This window comes from Anarrhichthys ocellatus, unplaced genomic scaffold (genome assembly GCF_004355925.1).
Source record: "Anarrhichthys ocellatus isolate YVR2014 unplaced genomic scaffold, GSC_Weel_1.0 scaffold14, whole genome shotgun sequence".
In the NCBI taxonomy this organism is placed as follows: domain Eukaryota; kingdom Metazoa; phylum Chordata; class Actinopteri; order Perciformes; family Anarhichadidae; genus Anarrhichthys; species Anarrhichthys ocellatus.
The window spans coordinates 4,468,245-4,483,392 of NW_022280044.1; the positions used below are offsets into that span (position 1 = coordinate 4,468,245).

The 15,148-nt window shown below is 42.0% G+C and overlaps 2 protein-coding genes across 7 annotated transcripts in view; one reads left to right on the forward strand and one right to left on the reverse strand.

Moving 5' to 3' along the window:
* Positions 1-10,069, forward strand: part of col16a1 (collagen, type XVI, alpha 1) — a 54,494-nt gene extending 44,425 nt beyond the window's left edge. For all 3 annotated transcript variants that reach the window (XM_031854116.1, XM_031854118.1, XM_031854117.1), the window contains 22 exons: positions 1,355-1,408; positions 1,499-1,552; positions 1,669-1,722; positions 1,813-1,857; positions 1,970-2,023; positions 2,115-2,150; positions 2,236-2,298; positions 2,385-2,456; positions 2,578-2,631; positions 2,746-2,790; positions 3,735-3,779; positions 4,021-4,074; positions 4,221-4,274; positions 4,375-4,425; positions 4,576-4,665; positions 4,802-4,837; positions 4,950-4,994; positions 6,790-6,984; positions 7,199-7,262; positions 7,387-7,560; positions 7,684-7,761; positions 8,542-10,069. In XM_031854116.1, the coding sequence (XP_031709976.1) occupies positions 1,355-1,408; positions 1,499-1,552; positions 1,669-1,722; positions 1,813-1,857; positions 1,970-2,023; positions 2,115-2,150; positions 2,236-2,298; positions 2,385-2,456; positions 2,578-2,631; positions 2,746-2,790; positions 3,735-3,779; positions 4,021-4,074; positions 4,221-4,274; positions 4,375-4,425; positions 4,576-4,665; positions 4,802-4,837; positions 4,950-4,994; positions 6,790-6,984; positions 7,199-7,262; positions 7,387-7,560; positions 7,684-7,761; positions 8,542-8,735 (1,611 nt within the window). In that variant the 3' untranslated portion in view covers positions 8,736-10,069. The remainder of the gene's footprint in view (positions 1-1,354; positions 1,409-1,498; positions 1,553-1,668; positions 1,723-1,812; positions 1,858-1,969; positions 2,024-2,114; positions 2,151-2,235; positions 2,299-2,384; positions 2,457-2,577; positions 2,632-2,745; positions 2,791-3,734; positions 3,780-4,020; positions 4,075-4,220; positions 4,275-4,374; positions 4,426-4,575; positions 4,666-4,801; positions 4,838-4,949; positions 4,995-6,789; positions 6,985-7,198; positions 7,263-7,386; positions 7,561-7,683; positions 7,762-8,541) is intronic.
* A 1,621-nt stretch (positions 10,070-11,690) lies between these two features.
* Positions 11,691-15,148, reverse strand: part of col9a2 (procollagen, type IX, alpha 2) — a 32,123-nt gene continuing 28,665 nt past the window's right edge. For all 4 annotated transcript variants that reach the window (XM_031853783.1, XM_031853784.1, XM_031853785.1 and 1 more), the window contains 12 exons: positions 15,063-15,116; positions 14,918-14,971; positions 14,785-14,838; positions 14,633-14,704; positions 14,220-14,255; positions 14,048-14,092; positions 13,587-13,619; positions 13,306-13,452; positions 13,165-13,219; positions 12,817-13,005; positions 12,653-12,730; positions 11,691-12,252 (listed from right to left, as the gene is read on the reverse strand). In XM_031853783.1, the coding sequence (XP_031709643.1) occupies positions 12,047-12,252; positions 12,653-12,730; positions 12,817-13,005; positions 13,165-13,219; positions 13,306-13,452; positions 13,587-13,619; positions 14,048-14,092; positions 14,220-14,255; positions 14,633-14,704; positions 14,785-14,838; positions 14,918-14,971; positions 15,063-15,116 (1,023 nt within the window). In that variant the 3' untranslated portion in view covers positions 11,691-12,046. The remainder of the gene's footprint in view (positions 12,253-12,652; positions 12,731-12,816; positions 13,006-13,164; positions 13,220-13,305; positions 13,453-13,586; positions 13,620-14,047; positions 14,093-14,219; positions 14,256-14,632; positions 14,705-14,784; positions 14,839-14,917; positions 14,972-15,062; positions 15,117-15,148) is intronic.

Consider the following 15,148-nt stretch of genomic DNA (forward strand, 5'->3'; position numbering starts at 1 on the left):
AGTTCAATGGACTTATAGCATCAAAGGGAAAGTACAAGTTGTACAAAATAAATCCAAACCAAGGATATATTACATTATTTAATTAATACTGATGTTTTAATCATAAAGCAGAAATCCCTCTCTCGTAAGTGCAAAGAACTCCGAAAAGAAGATTGGAAACCGCTAGTTTAATGATCAACAATGAATTGTATTTTAGAAGATCTTACATATTATTTTGATTATTTAATTTCTTGTAATGTAGAATCTTAATCTGAAAGGTAAATAGTAACTGTAGCTCCCAAATAAATGTAGTGGAGTAAACATTTTCCCCTGACATGTAGTGAAGTAGAAGTATAATGTAGCATTTGATATAAATAGTAATGTACACCCAAAAAAAGCAACAGCACTTTGAGTAATTGTACTTCGTTACTTTCCACTTGGGATTCTAAAATGGATGAGCTGTGTGACCGCTGCGTGGAATCCATTTGCCTACATAGTAGCACTTTTATCTGTTTATAAGTGCGAGGTATAGAAGTATAACCCTGCTGATGAATCTATTAGTCATTTTCGGTGGTGAGGAAGTTACTCACAATGATGAGCTACTAATTAGTTTGGTCTAACCAATCACTAATTACTCTCTCTAAATTACAACCCTCAGCAATCACTCTCATAACTAATACTTCACGGTGACACTCTTACCATTTCTGGCAGTTTTATTCACGTCTTCTAAAGGAGTAACTCATATTAATACACAGTTAGCTTAAGAGCAGACAGTCTTTCATTCACTCATCAAAGAAAAAGACGTCTCTCTTTTTCTTCTTTTCTTCCAGCACTCGTGTGTCTTCCGCTTACAGCGGCTGTTGCTAAGCAACAGATCACACTCGCACGTGCATATTAATGTTTATCTCAAAACGACGTTCAATATTCACGTAGAATTGAAGTGTTTTGCATTACAGAAGTAAACTCTGTCTGTGGTTTGATCACACTATGTTGTTGGTGTGTAACACATTAACCCCATAATGCTGCAAATGTTCTTCGTTTGTTAGATGAAGGAATAAATGACTTGATGAATTCTGCAGCTTTGAATGAATTTGGAAGAACACAGTTAAGGGAGGAAGGGATAAATAGGGGAGGGAAGTAACATTGAGCAGGCAATGTTCAGGCTCCGGATATCACCGTCACAGACCTGCATCACCATCCTGAAGCCTGATGGAGGTGTAGAGCAGAGGACACAATCAAATGTAGTCAGTCCCAATAGGAGAGGCCAGTTAGCCGGTTTGTCTCTTTGATATTGACTTACCTTGTCACCAGGGGAGCATACGTATCACATCGTCTCCATCGTTTTCTAATTATTCCTCACTCTCATCATTCTCAGGGTCAGAATGGCGAGGCAGGGTCACCTGGCCTCCCAGGAACTAAGGGTGAGCAGGTACGTATCTCTGCCAATCACTTCCCCTGCAATCGTAGCAGAGAAATAATTCATTTCTAGGTTTGATTGAGTGCATGATCTTGACCTCAGGGCCCTTCGGGAACGTCCGGCTATCCAGGAGCCATGGGACCGCCTGGACTTCCTGTAAGTTACTCTCACCTTCCTCATTATGAAGGAAGTATGAGAGGTTGACGGCAGTCTGAAGCTGTAGTAGATGGATAGGTGGCTACATTGATTAACTGTCCATTTGTATTCGTCAGGGACTGAAGAGCGAACGTGGGAGCCCAGGAAGCAGTGGTCAGAAAGGGGAATCGGTAAGCCATCACTATCAATGTGCTATACTACACAATGCATCTGCAGTTAATATTGCATATTACCAGCTAACATGTCCTCCCCCTCTGCAGGGTGCTCCTGGTAACCCTGGGTACCAAGGACAGGCTGGCTCCCCGGTTAGCGTTTCATCCTACAATTGTTTGCCAGCAATATTTAAAGCCTGGCTTCCTCATTTATCATCACAAACTTTAATAACTGAGAATAATTTCAGCCAATCTGTGTCTGTAGGGCATTAAAGGAGACACGGGACCAGCTGGGCCTGTTGGTGCCAAAGCGGATCAGGTGTGTATAACATATACATAAAAAGAATAGAAAATTGTGACCTTTTAGAACCAAAATCCATATTCTTATGTTACTCTTTTTTTATTTCAAGGGTTTCCAAGGACAGCCAGGTTTCCCGGGACCACCAGTATGTGAATGTTTTGACTCCTCAATGGAACATCTTTGCCTTTAGAGTAGTTGTAGTGACTTTCTTTGTTCCTGTGTATTTTTAGGGTGCACCAGGTATTGCCGGGAAAACTGGAAGGGAAGGGGTCTCTGGGCTGAAAGGTGAAAAAGTGAGTACAAATCACGCATTGAGTTGATTTCTCTGTATCCACAATGATCATGATGATTGGTGTACTAAATATCGCCGCTTTCAAAGGGCAATGATGGAACTCAAGGATCTCAGGGACCAACTGGGCCCTCAGGCTCACCAGGCTCCCCTGGGCTGATGGTATATATGCATGTTGTATTATTGTATATTATCCATGTTTGACCAATTCCAACATATTCATGAACTGTATAATATTTAGTATTTCATCTTTTACACTCTCTGTCTGTGTTTGCAATGAAAGGGTCCCCCCGGCATTGAGGGGTTGGATGGAAAAGATGGAAAACCAGGGCTGCGGGTAAGTTACACACAAGCAGTATAGTCAGACACACACTGAGGTCATGCTGTGGTTGGTATAGTTGAATACATGCAACAGTTGACCTTCTGCACTGACTGTTGTTTTCATTGCCAGGGAGAGGCAGGCCCTCCAGGCCCAGCGGGACCACGAGGAATCCCAGTAAGTATCGCCTCTAACATCTAGATGACCTCTTTTAATTCTCCATCTATCCAGTGCAGTAAGCAACGTGGATTAGGTGTGAGAAGTGTACTGTGTTAAGCACATACAGAGTAATGATTGTTGTACTTTGTGTTTAGTGCCAAATGTTAGCATGCTAACATCTTAAACTAAGATCTGTTTGCATTTAGCTCAAAGTCTAAACACAACCTCACGGAACCGTTAGCATTACTCTAATTTGTGTTACAACTTAAGCAATTCCGTCATTATTTTTTCACATACAGCAACTTGTTTTGGTAGAAACAACCTGGGAGAGGCATGCTTTTTATACAATTCATTAGAAGTGCATTGCCATGGCTCACCTTGGCAAACTAGTATGCAAATCAGCCTGCAAAACTAAACCTTCTTCTCATCTAAAGCTCTTAAGAGATGGATTGCCAACGATGGATGAATTTATTCTGCTCTTGAGATTGTGACTTTTAAATGAATGCAACGTTTCAAGATGTGTGTGATCATCCTGATTATTGACTTTTGTATAGTTTCACCAATGGCTCCCCTTGACTCATTAGTATGGACTTTGACTCCTGACTCATGTATGTGCAATCATTACTGAGTCTTGTTATTGTCGAAGATTGTCGCTAGTGATGTGACCGCATTTGAAACTTCTAAGCTTCCCGTCTTATTCTAAGATCTTCTAACATCTTAGAGGGACAAACTTTCCCTCTAACACGTTGTAGTCGGCGTTAGGCAGCTACTCCTTTATTCACTATCGACCTCCCTTCCCTTTCTTTTTTATTTATCTTACTCACCCTCTGTATCTCAGGTTGTGTTCTACCCAAGAGCAGGTGTTCGGGATCTCAAAGACCCGCCTGCCTGTTCTTTGGCAGCCTCGGCTTTGTGAATTTTGATACTGTACTAATCGCATTCTCTCTGATGTCTCTCCTCAGGGATTCAAAGGGAAAAGTGGCCATGCTGGCTTCCCTGGACAGAAGGTTAGTCAACAACCCATTGCTTTGCCGTCACACTATGTCTATCCGTTTGTCTGATTACCATTGCGACACTCCTGCTGCTTGTGCGTTAAGGCCTTTAAGTTGTTTTATCAAACTGATAATAACTTTCATGACACAACTCTGCGTGTTATTATTTTGCTACCTGATTGTTTTTTAGTCTAGTAGAAGAGAATTCCACTCATGCTTCCTCCATTACCTTTGCATTACTTTGTCATTCCTTCAGGGTGAAGCTGGACCTTCAGGTCCAGCTGGACCACCAGGCAGAGTGGGACACGAGGTCAGTATTTTCACTTTCTTTCTGGATTTTGAGAAAGACTAAAGCGCAAATCAATCATCTGTGCATGCAAGCACAATGCAGGAGTAGATAGATCAAAGTCAGTGTAACGCTGGAGATTTATAAAGGTCAATCTGTGATCTTTCCAGGGTGACCCTGGTAACCCAGGAGCTATGGGGCGACCTGGACCCTCCGGCCACGTTGTAAGTTCACCGCCCTTTATGCTGTACATGCATGTTTGGTTGATATTGTAATATGTTAGTGTGTTAATCTTCAATAACGTGTGTTTACTATTCTTATTAGGGTTCTACAGGTCCAGCTGGACCACCAGGACCTCCGGGTCCATCAGGAGTGGTATGCAAAATCCTGTGAAACATATGACCTTTTAATTAGGGTGGAAATGTGTTGTTTTATAAGCTATGCTGTATATGTTGTGTGCGTGTGATTGTGTGCTAAAGTGCAAACAATAGAAGAGAATCTGAATTCTCCATTTTCCCTTTATAGGGTGTAAAAGGAGACAAGGGCCAAGCTGGTGAGAGGGGTCTTCCTGGGATGGGAGGAATCCCAGGACCACCTGGGCACCCTGGCTCCATGGTTAATACCTCTCAACTTGTGTCTACGTCCAAATTTGTCACCCAGAAATGTAATCAAATATCATTGTAGCTGCTCCCATGCCAACATAACTTTCTTAACTCTTTTTTTTTTTCTCTGCTATGACTTTGGCTTTTAGGGAGAACCAGGCAGCGATGGTGCAGCTGGTAAAGATGTGAGTAATGTTTTGGTGTGATGTTTGTCCCGATTAAAATGTAATGTGGAGAGATTAATGTGGTGATATGCAGTTTTCATTGCTTTTATGGATCTTTGTCTGTTTTTGAAAGGGAGCGGGCGGCCTACCAGGGGACAACGGGCAGTCAGGTCAAAAGGTAAGAGCTGACTCGGAGTGGTACAGTTCCAGTAAATTATGCGAGTGTGTGTGTGTGTGTGTGTGTGTGTGTGTGTGTGTGTGTTCAAACAGAGCAAAAACCATCCATTGTCCCTGTAGACCATCTAAATGCAGAGAGATGGTCCCTTTTTCTGTTACCTTTAGCTCATGGCAACTTAGGCCAGAGCACTATGGTGCAGAACACGCTCGCTCTCGCCATTTCTGCCCACTCAGCACCCGCATTTAACACAGTCATCAGTTCACTAACCCTCCGACCCTCCCACTGACAACTTCCTTCCTGCTTACCTCACTTCACCCCTCTCCAAACTAGCCCTCTCTAGCTGTAGAGTGTGTTGGATCTCTCCTTGGACACAGGCTTACAGTACTGTAGGTGGATGCAGTGATAAAGTTATTCTCTGCCTCTGGGATAATGCTATTAAGCCTGAGGGGAGATGCTGGATGAGGCTATTTGTCAAGCTGACAGGATGGCATTGTCATGGTTTTAGCTGCACAGAAGAGAACAGGGGAGAAATCCAAGAACGGACTCCTCTATTCTTCTTCCTCCTCTCTATTTCAAGAGCCGCTTGTCTGTCGGTGATGTGTAAACATTAGACGTCCATTATGGGCTGCTTTGTCCTTGATAAATCACTGTCGCTAATGTAGAAGGGCTGTTTTTTGAGAGCATTTAAACAACCTGAATGGTGGAAAGTGATATAGACATATCCAAAAGCTCTGTCAGACGGCTTGCTTCTTCTCTGTAATAGGGGTTAAAATCATCTTCATATCTTTCTCATATTTAGAAAAATAAATTTACTTTTTTATTTTAAAGCTTTTTAACTTTGAAGAAGAACAGGACATTTAAAGAGGAACATAATAGTTGACCATTTGCTTTGTGGCTTCGATTAAGATGAGTAGGATGCCATCTTTTTTTTTTTTTTTAAATGTGAATGCCTGAAGACGGTTAGCTTAGCTTAGTGCAAAAAGTAGCAACAGTGTGAAACAGCTGGATAGCTAGTTAGCTAAAAAAAAGAAATGTGATGTAAGTAAGAAAATGATAGTCGACCATTTACTTTGATTCTTTGCGATAGAGGAGGAAGTTGACTCTCATATATGTCCGTTAAAAATGAATTTATATAACTTATCCTATTTTATTTTTATTTTTTTTACACATTTTTTGACAAAGGCCAAATCACTATGACTTTTATTGTTACTTTTTTGACGTACTATACTATTACTATATTTCGACATACTATGCTATGACTTTTCCGACATACTATATTGTGACTTTAATTTCAAGATGCTACACTATGAATTTTTTGGACATACTATACTATGACTTATTTTGACATACTATACTATGACTTATTTTGACATACTATACTATGACTTATTTTGACATACTATACCATGCCTTTTTTCCAACTTTCTTCGACCTACTATACTTTGACTTTTTTTCAATTTTTTCGATATACTATAGCTTATATTTCAACTTTTTTCAACATACTATGACTTTTTTTCAACACACTATATTATGACTTTAATTTCATCATACTATACTATGACTTTTCTTACATTTTTTCATCACACTATGACTTTTTTTGACATACTATACTATGACTTTTATGAGTGGGGAGAAAAAAGCCATCGTTTAAAAACAAAAAAAAAGAAAACATGTTTTGAGTTTGCTTAAAGTTATGTTGTTATTTTACTATGATATTTTCTTCCACTGTATAAGCTACATGACTGACATTGTTGTGTATCTACTAACTACGTACGTGTGTGTGTGTCTGTCCCAGGGTGAACCAGGGGCAGCAGGTCAGCGAGGTTCTCCAGGTGAAAGAGGTAGACCGGGGCCCCCCGGCGGTGGAGGTTACCACTCCAAGGATGCACAGCCAATGATTGGCCCAGCCGGACCCAGAGGAGAGAGAGGAAGCCCAGGTTTAGAGGGCTCTCCGGGGGGCCCTGGACCTGCAGGCTCACCAGGAAATGAAGTGAGATACAGTTCAATTACACTTACCTAATTGTAAACTTATTATAAAAAATTTTTTGAAATGTTAAATCGACTCCAAATAATGCATCATGCTATCTAGTGGCCAGAGGTGCTCACTAGCTCCATTCGCTCTTGTAAATGATTCATTTTAAATGATCTTTCTTGATTCATGTTTGCCCTTTTGCTTTTCTCTTAATTTCACTATTCTTAAACAGGCGGTTGTAAATTATGATGAAGTCAAGAACTTCATCCGCCAGCAGGTCATCAAGATCTTTGATGGTGAGGGCATGTGCATTCTTGCAATGTTTACAGTGTATGATGCCGCAGTTATTTTTCATATCTCTCTCCAAAAGAGCTATTGCTACTAATCATTGTTTGTTATTGCATTTTTCCCCCTCCCCAGAGAGAATGGCCTACTACATGTCGCGCATGCAGATGCCAGTAGAGGTAGCATCTCCAGGTCGGCCTGGGGCCCCAGGGAAAGACGGATCTTCGGGTATTCCTGGGAACCCAGGTGCACCTGGACTCCCGGGACAGATTGGCAGACAAGGACGATCAGGAGGCCAAGGACCCCCTGGTGAGCCATCAGATACCAAAAAAATCTTTCAAGCATCACGACAGTGATAGAAGTGTCATTATTAACTAGCAGAAAAACGGTTTATCTGTCATGTGGTCAAAACGAGTGGTCTTCTTTCTGTAGGACCACATGGACCACGTGGAGAAAAAGGAGATAAGGGGGTTGGAGAGATGGGAGATGTAGGACCTCCAGGAGCATCAGGTAATTTACCCCACTGGTCCACGGATCAGTGAGTATTAGAATGGCAGCCATACTGTGTTTCGGCCTAACGTAAAGCTGTAGATAATAGTTAACATTTGGCACATTTCACTGTGCATTGACAACAGTTTTGGTGTTTTTTTGTTTAGATAGTCTAACATTTGAACTGTAATTTCAGTTACAGACGATCCCTTCTCCAGTCCCATCTTATTGAGGCGCTTAACAATCTTCCACTAGATATTCAAGCTAAACCCCTCTGTCAGAATTTTCTAACGTCACATAAATTATGCTAATTACAAAAGTTTGTGTTTGTTGCTGCATAGTAAATTACCAGCGTAATGAAAGTAATGTTGCATCATTCTGAGACTGTCTTAATTAAAACTACCAGGCTAATTCATACGACCCAAATCAACAACTGAGAATCCTTAATCATCATCTAATAGCTTTGGCTGAATTTGCAAATTTGCATCTGCAGTCACTTAACATGGCACGGTGTATTTATTTTGGGTTGACAAGTGATTTCGGTTAAAAAAAGCAACCGTGCTCACATCAAATGACCAAAATAGGGTTTTAATGTTTGTATAATAACTGCCCCATGTTCCCTTAGTACAGACATGGTAGTTAGCGCTTCATCTTTTACAGATTATTTGGGTTATTTTGTACATATTTTCTTGTTTCTGCATTGTACTGGTACAATGTTAAATGGCAACACACTATTGCAGATGGAATAAAATAAACCTGAATAGTTGGTCATTACAATCTCTCTTCCTCCCCTTCTTTCAGGTGTCCCAGGCCCCCAAGGCTATGGTAAGATGGGACCCCCGGGTCCTGTTGGCCAGCAGGGTGTTCCTGGGATCTCAGGCTCTCCTGGGCAGCCTGGTTCAAAGGGACACGATGGCCGGTGTAATCCGGGAGACTGTATGAGCCGTCAAGTAGAGTACAGCCCCAAGGGCCCACCTATCAAGGGCCCCTGGTAGAGGTGATAGAGTAGAAGGGCAGAGGGACTGAAGCAAAGAGACTTCGGAGAAGACAAGAAGCCAAAGTTATTAAATCTGACGACCAGATGAAATGCAGGAGTAACTTTGTTGTTGAATTGTACAGATTTTGACTGAAGTAAGCAAAAACCCCTAACATCTTTCTAAGAGCCCTGCTGGAAAGAGGCCTGCAAAGAAATACTAGCAGCACATTTTTTTTGCATCATTGTCTTTTTGCCATATTGCCAATCCATTGCAATATTACTGTCTTATTTTGGTCTTGCTTCTTTATTCTCACTGTTTCACTCCTTTTGTACGCTTTCAAGCAACCGAGGGGAGGTGACAAGAATCACAATTTGTATTTTTCTTTTATTTTTTTTTTTTTTATTCTCTTTGTAGGATTCCAGTTATTTTAGCACTTTGCTTGCACCTCTCATATCTTTGTTCTCTTCTCACACAATCACATTCAGAGTGCATCACATGCATTCCTAACTTTATGTCTTAGTGCTTGTGGTGTGTAAGAGATTATCCCCAAGAAATGTATTCCAGTTCTGTCGAAACAGATGTCAAGAACTCACGTCCATGCTCTTTTTTTGATGAATTGACTGTTTTGTATATATTTATATTTATATATTGTGGCTTTTTCTACTTTTTTAACAGATTTGATACAAGACATACGCATGGCTCGCCACCTATTTCTGATGGGTATTAAGCAACAAAAAAGCCAAAGGGATATTTTTTTATCTACGGTCTGTAAGCTTTTAAAATCAAAATAATCTGTTCAGTTGAAGACATAATTATTTATCAAAAAAAAGTGTTTTCACAAAAACACAACTGTTTCTCTAATTGTGTTGATAAAGTTCAATTTTGCCTTACAGCCACTTAAAGCATCTCATTTCTTTCTGTATTCTAAAGTAGCTGTAAGCTTCTGTCTGCTTCAACGGGAACTTAATTAGGAAAATATGAGCAATATTTGAGCCTATTTACCACAGGTACTGTAATGCAACACGCTGAGCACGGCCAGCCACGCAAGGATAAAGAAAATATTCTAAAAAGCATCACCAATGGATTTCGTAGAATTACGCATTTACTGTATTTTTGGGGCTGTTATATTTCTTACGAACTATTTTTTTATATCTGGAAGTCTGGAGTTTTATATCGCTATCGTCTCAATCAGCATTTTAAACTCTGAGCATGGTCAGACTTTTGTTTCTCACAAACTAACCCATGGGAAATGTTGAAGTTAAAACTGAATTATATTACTTTTGAAAGATGCATCATGTTGTCATTGTCAACCAGTGTTGTATCAAACACTGATGAAATACTGTCAAGACAATCGGATCCGGAGCATAGACGTAAAGTAAAGTTGAAGTTGCAATTATCTTCTTCTCGTGTCTCTTTTTGTAGTTGATTTGCATCTCCTTGTAGTTCTTTTGCATGCCTCTGTATGTTGTTTTGACTCATTTTTTTTTACTACAAAATGAAAACAGAGGTTTCAGGGGGCCCTGTATGCCTGCTGCTATCCATCAACTCTACAGTCTATTTGTTAACTAATCTCTATAAATAGATTCTGCAACGGGAGGAGATTTTGGAAGTGAAAGCGTTCTGGTTTCCATTTGTTGACCAATCGCGTTCGAGCAGGCTTTGGTTGAATGTAAGCATTACATTACAATACAGTCATTTAGCAGACGCTTTTATCCAAAGCAACTTCCAACTCGGATTCTATCACATTCATACACCACAGGCACAGCTACGGGAGCAGTGTCTCGCTCAACAAGGACACATCAACATGCGACTAGCGGAGCCGGGGATCGAACCGACCGATCCTCTGATCGAAGGACGGCCCTGTTCTCCACTTAGCCAGAGCCGCCCCGCAGCGGTTCTTGTGGAGAGACGTGGATGCATTGGCTGAAATGCAATCTCAGAATCCACCAGCTATCGTCTGACAATGCTTCCCAATCCAGTCGTACGTGTCGTCTCTCAACCTCAGTCTCACATTTCAAGTTGCTAATTGGACTTTAAACAATGAGCAGCACACGGAAAAAGGAAGTCTTCACCCGAATAGCTGGTGGCTACACCTGAACCCCCCCCCAAAAAAAATAACCCCTTGCCCTCGGAGGCTTATTCCTCATCAGACAGTATCTTAGTATGGTGGGAACTTTCGGCGATGCAAGAATATTCGACAAAAGCTGCGAACCTGCAGCTTTGGAAGCATGGGACTTTATTAACATGCATAAATTGATATTAAATATTTCAAATAAGACAAGAAAAGGAGCTGAAACTAAAGAGCCTTGTTTTCCATCCCGCACATGATACAGAAGAGCGTTGGATTTGATAAAAAGTGTATCTTTATTGGTTTGGGTTGACCTGAGAGGCCAAAAAAAGAACCCTAACAGATGATTATATTAAGAACAATAAATATCTGACACCCTGTGGAAAATGGACAGTGGCATAGGAAGCACATTCGGGCTGATTCGTCTTGAGGAAACAATAGTTATTTCTGTTGGAATGTTTTATTACTCGCTGAAATCAGTAACAGGACTTTCGTTGGTGCATATCATAACTCATTATTTCTCCTCTATATAATAATCAAAACACACATTTACAAAGATTTACAGCACTGCATTGTGGGAGATGGGAGTGCCCATCGGGATATGCTGTTGCCAGGCAACAAGCGGACGAGATCAAGCTAGTCGTTTGTTTCTAAAAATGAGACTTGGGGGCCGGAAAGGGGGGGAGTGGTGTTGGTGGGGGTACATTTACATGTGGTAAATCAAGGATTTCACGACTACGTTTTTACAGTACGGTACAGTACAGAGTGTCACTTTCAATCATTTATTTGGTCATTTTTGTACACTTTTAAGACATCGGGTGTGACGTCTCAAGAGAGGCAGGGGCATTTCTAATTCAACACACATCTCAAACTAAATATTGCATAATGTAAAACCACTTAATGGTGTGATGGACATTTACCTTTTCATCGTGCTCGGTTCTCAGCTCGTCGGCGGTGAGACAACAGGGAGACGCAATATATAAATCTGTTCCTCTTTCACTGCTAGAACAGGGCTGGGGTATTTTGAAGGGGACCGACACTGACATCATCCAAAAACACTACAGAATTCAGAAGGATGTGGGTGGGTGAGAGCTGCTGTTGTCATGGTGATGTGGGGGGGATTAAGATCAGAGTATGTCCCACCAGTCAAAACTTCAGGTCGTCACGTTTCAGAAGGGGGGCGCTACATATCCAGTCGCTATTATTGTCCCCTAACCCTTCGTTCTCGGTGGTGTCTCTCTGCTGATGGAGAGGCAGGTCTCTAAATATTGGGTCCTTTGATTGATCCCGCCTCCTGTAGTCTTGGGGATGTGTATGCTGACGCAGCTAAACACATTGCCGCCTCGCAGAAGCCGGGGAGACCTGTCGAACCCGCCCTACCGGGATAACCTGCCTCTCCGGCTGATCCGTGAGGTCCTCTCTCGCCGTGCCTGCCGTCCCGAGCCACACCATCAACACCCGCGGGACCTGTGGAAGGTGAGGGTTCAACATTGGATTTTAACCTGAATCCCAGGCTTCGACATGACTAACAGCACTGAAGTTTTATGTTGAGAGCATCTCTCCTGACCCCACTCTCGCATTACACATGTGTTCTGTCTGTATGCATATATTTAAATTGTGTGCACAGGGGAGAGCGAGTGTGTTTTCCACTGTTTGAAGTAGCGTGTATTGTTGCAATCCTATTATATTCTCATTCAAGAGCATCTCTTGTGACTGGAGTTAATGACGCTTTTAAAATGCATCCGAGCAGCCTCCCCTGTGGCAAAAGCTGTAATGCCTTCAATTTCATATTGCACCCTTACTCATCTGAACCTTCAGTATTACATGCTGCTTTACATTCCATGTCTGTATAGGCTTCAGCTCTTACCTTGTATTCCTGGGGGTCCTGGTGCTCCTGGGTGGGGTTTACCAGGACCTCCTCTGTCTCCCTTTGCCCCTCTCTTTCCTGGGGAACACAAAAAAAAAAAGGGTGGTTTCAAATGTAGCCCAAAAAGCTATTCTTTCAACTGTGTACTCGTCATATATTTCCACCTTTAAGTCCTGTGTTTCCAATCTGTCCAGCTCCTCCAATCATGCCGGGAATGCCACGGGCACCAGGTAAGCCATGTGGCCCCTGAGGGCCAGCTGACCCCGAGGGTCCAGGGGGCCCGGGAGGTCCCATTACACCTGCTCCACCAAGCACAGCCCTCTTGGCGCTCACTGCCACAGCAGCTAGCCTCTCTGTATTACGGAAGAGAGACAGCATCATCACTTTTGATTAACTTACCTTTGATAATGGGCAACTGATTGCTCAGGAGATACAAGTTGCTTCGGGGAATGGGCTAATCTAATCTCCACTATGGACATCAAAAAGGTGAATATTCAGGTCTGGATGCTCACCCTGCAACATCTTCAACACCACTTCAATAATATGCTGGTCAGATGCATCGCGTCCCTGGAGAACAGAAGAGGAGACTGAGCAAAGAGGAGGCAACTAACCAAGCGCATGAGTCAATATCAGTCCGTGCACATTGGACTCACTGAAGATCCCTGAATGCCTGGCATGCCAGGTACTCCTCGCTCCCCATTGAGTCCCCTAGGACCGGGCAGTCCTAGTGGTCCCAGGTCTCCGGGTTTACCAGGGTCTCCAGCGGGTCCATTGTGTCCGGAGTCACCCCTAATTCCTTGCTGCGAAGAGAGGAGCATGAAAATGAATGAATGAAAATTGATGGTGTTAAAAGTAAAAAGTAAAACAACAAAAAATAAAGTAGGGAAGAACTGAAGAACAGGAGTAATCAGATTTCCACATAGCACAAGCTCACCTGTCCTTTAGGGCCGGGTTCACCAGACAAACCCTGTCACAGCAAACAGAGACTTTGTCAATTTCACATTCATCACTTGCATCTATCATTTCCGCCTCAGAGACACTCATTGAGCAATAATTCAACTATGAATATTGTAAATGAATGCTGGAAAAGGCTGCTTCAAAGCGCCAACGTGCATCATTGCCTCACTGTCATGTCAATAGCTCATTTGCCATCTTGACTATAACAGGGATTTGTATGCAAATTCAAAAGCAGACTACCTCTCCGTCTTAACTTCTGTAACTATGAATTTTTCTGCTATGTATCACTTTGCTTTGATGCCTTCGGAGCCAAATGTTTGAACCTCCTCGTCTAAAGCCAGCACGTTTTAGTATTTTGTATATTCAGAGACTTTTGTGGTTCTTTATAACAAACAGTTTTTAAACAGCTTTAGGTTTTGCGGTAATGATTTTTTTTACCTTATCCCCTTTCTCGCCAGCCAATCCCTCAACACCGGGGTCACCCTACAAGCCACAGAGAGAAAAAAGATTAAGAGGGAACAGAGAGCAGGATGAGTGCAGAACATATTTGTCAGCATTGTGGCTGAAATACAACGTTTCTGACAATCCGGGTAAAAAAACTGCAACTCACATCGTCTCCCTTTGACCCAACTTTTCCTTGGAAGCCCTGGAAAGAAAGATATTTTGAGTACATATAAATGTGTATAATGTCTAGATTGTAATATCCTCCAAAGAAAACAAGAACTAAATGTTGATTCAAGCCAGTGGCACCACAGATCACAAAGAAAGATGTTGTATCCTCTCTGAAACATGGAAGATGAGGATGCTCAGATTATCATTTATATTGCTTATTTATATTGCTTGCCTCATTCAGTGATTTACTCTGGATTGGTATGACTTCAATTCATGGGTAAACACTGCCCCCAATGGACAAGTCAGGGTAACTGAAAACATGTTCATCATTGCCTACATTCAAGCACATTTCATAAGGATTTAAAGTACAATCAATTTGTTTCACACACACACACACACACGCACACATACCTTGTCTCCCGTGGTTCCGCTAAGACCCTGGGCACCTGGAACACCAATTGGTCCTCTCTCTCCTTTGTTTCCCTGTTAAGATACGTTATAATTCATATGAGCTGCAGATGAGCTGCACATGAGCTAAAAACAAATTCATAGAAGCAACTTACAGCCTTGCCGACAACTCCCTGTGGCCCAACTGCTCCTCGCTGGCCTCTGTCACCCTGTAACAGTCGGGGAAAGGTCAGAATTCCTTCATAGTTGCAGTTTAAATGCTTTCATGTGCTAATTCTGGATTTGTACCTTGGGTCCAGGAACTCCTTCCATACCAGCCTCACCAGGAAGACCAGGCTCACCCTAGGAGCATGCAGTTAAAGTGCAATTATTCCCCCTACTGCACAATATAATAAGTCTTTCTAAATGTTTTGTGTGTATGTTTATGTGTTACCAGAAATCCAGGAGAACCAGGCATGCCAACATGACCCCTAGGTCCAGGCTCGCCCTAACAAGGAATAAATAATAAGAGAAAGGTAC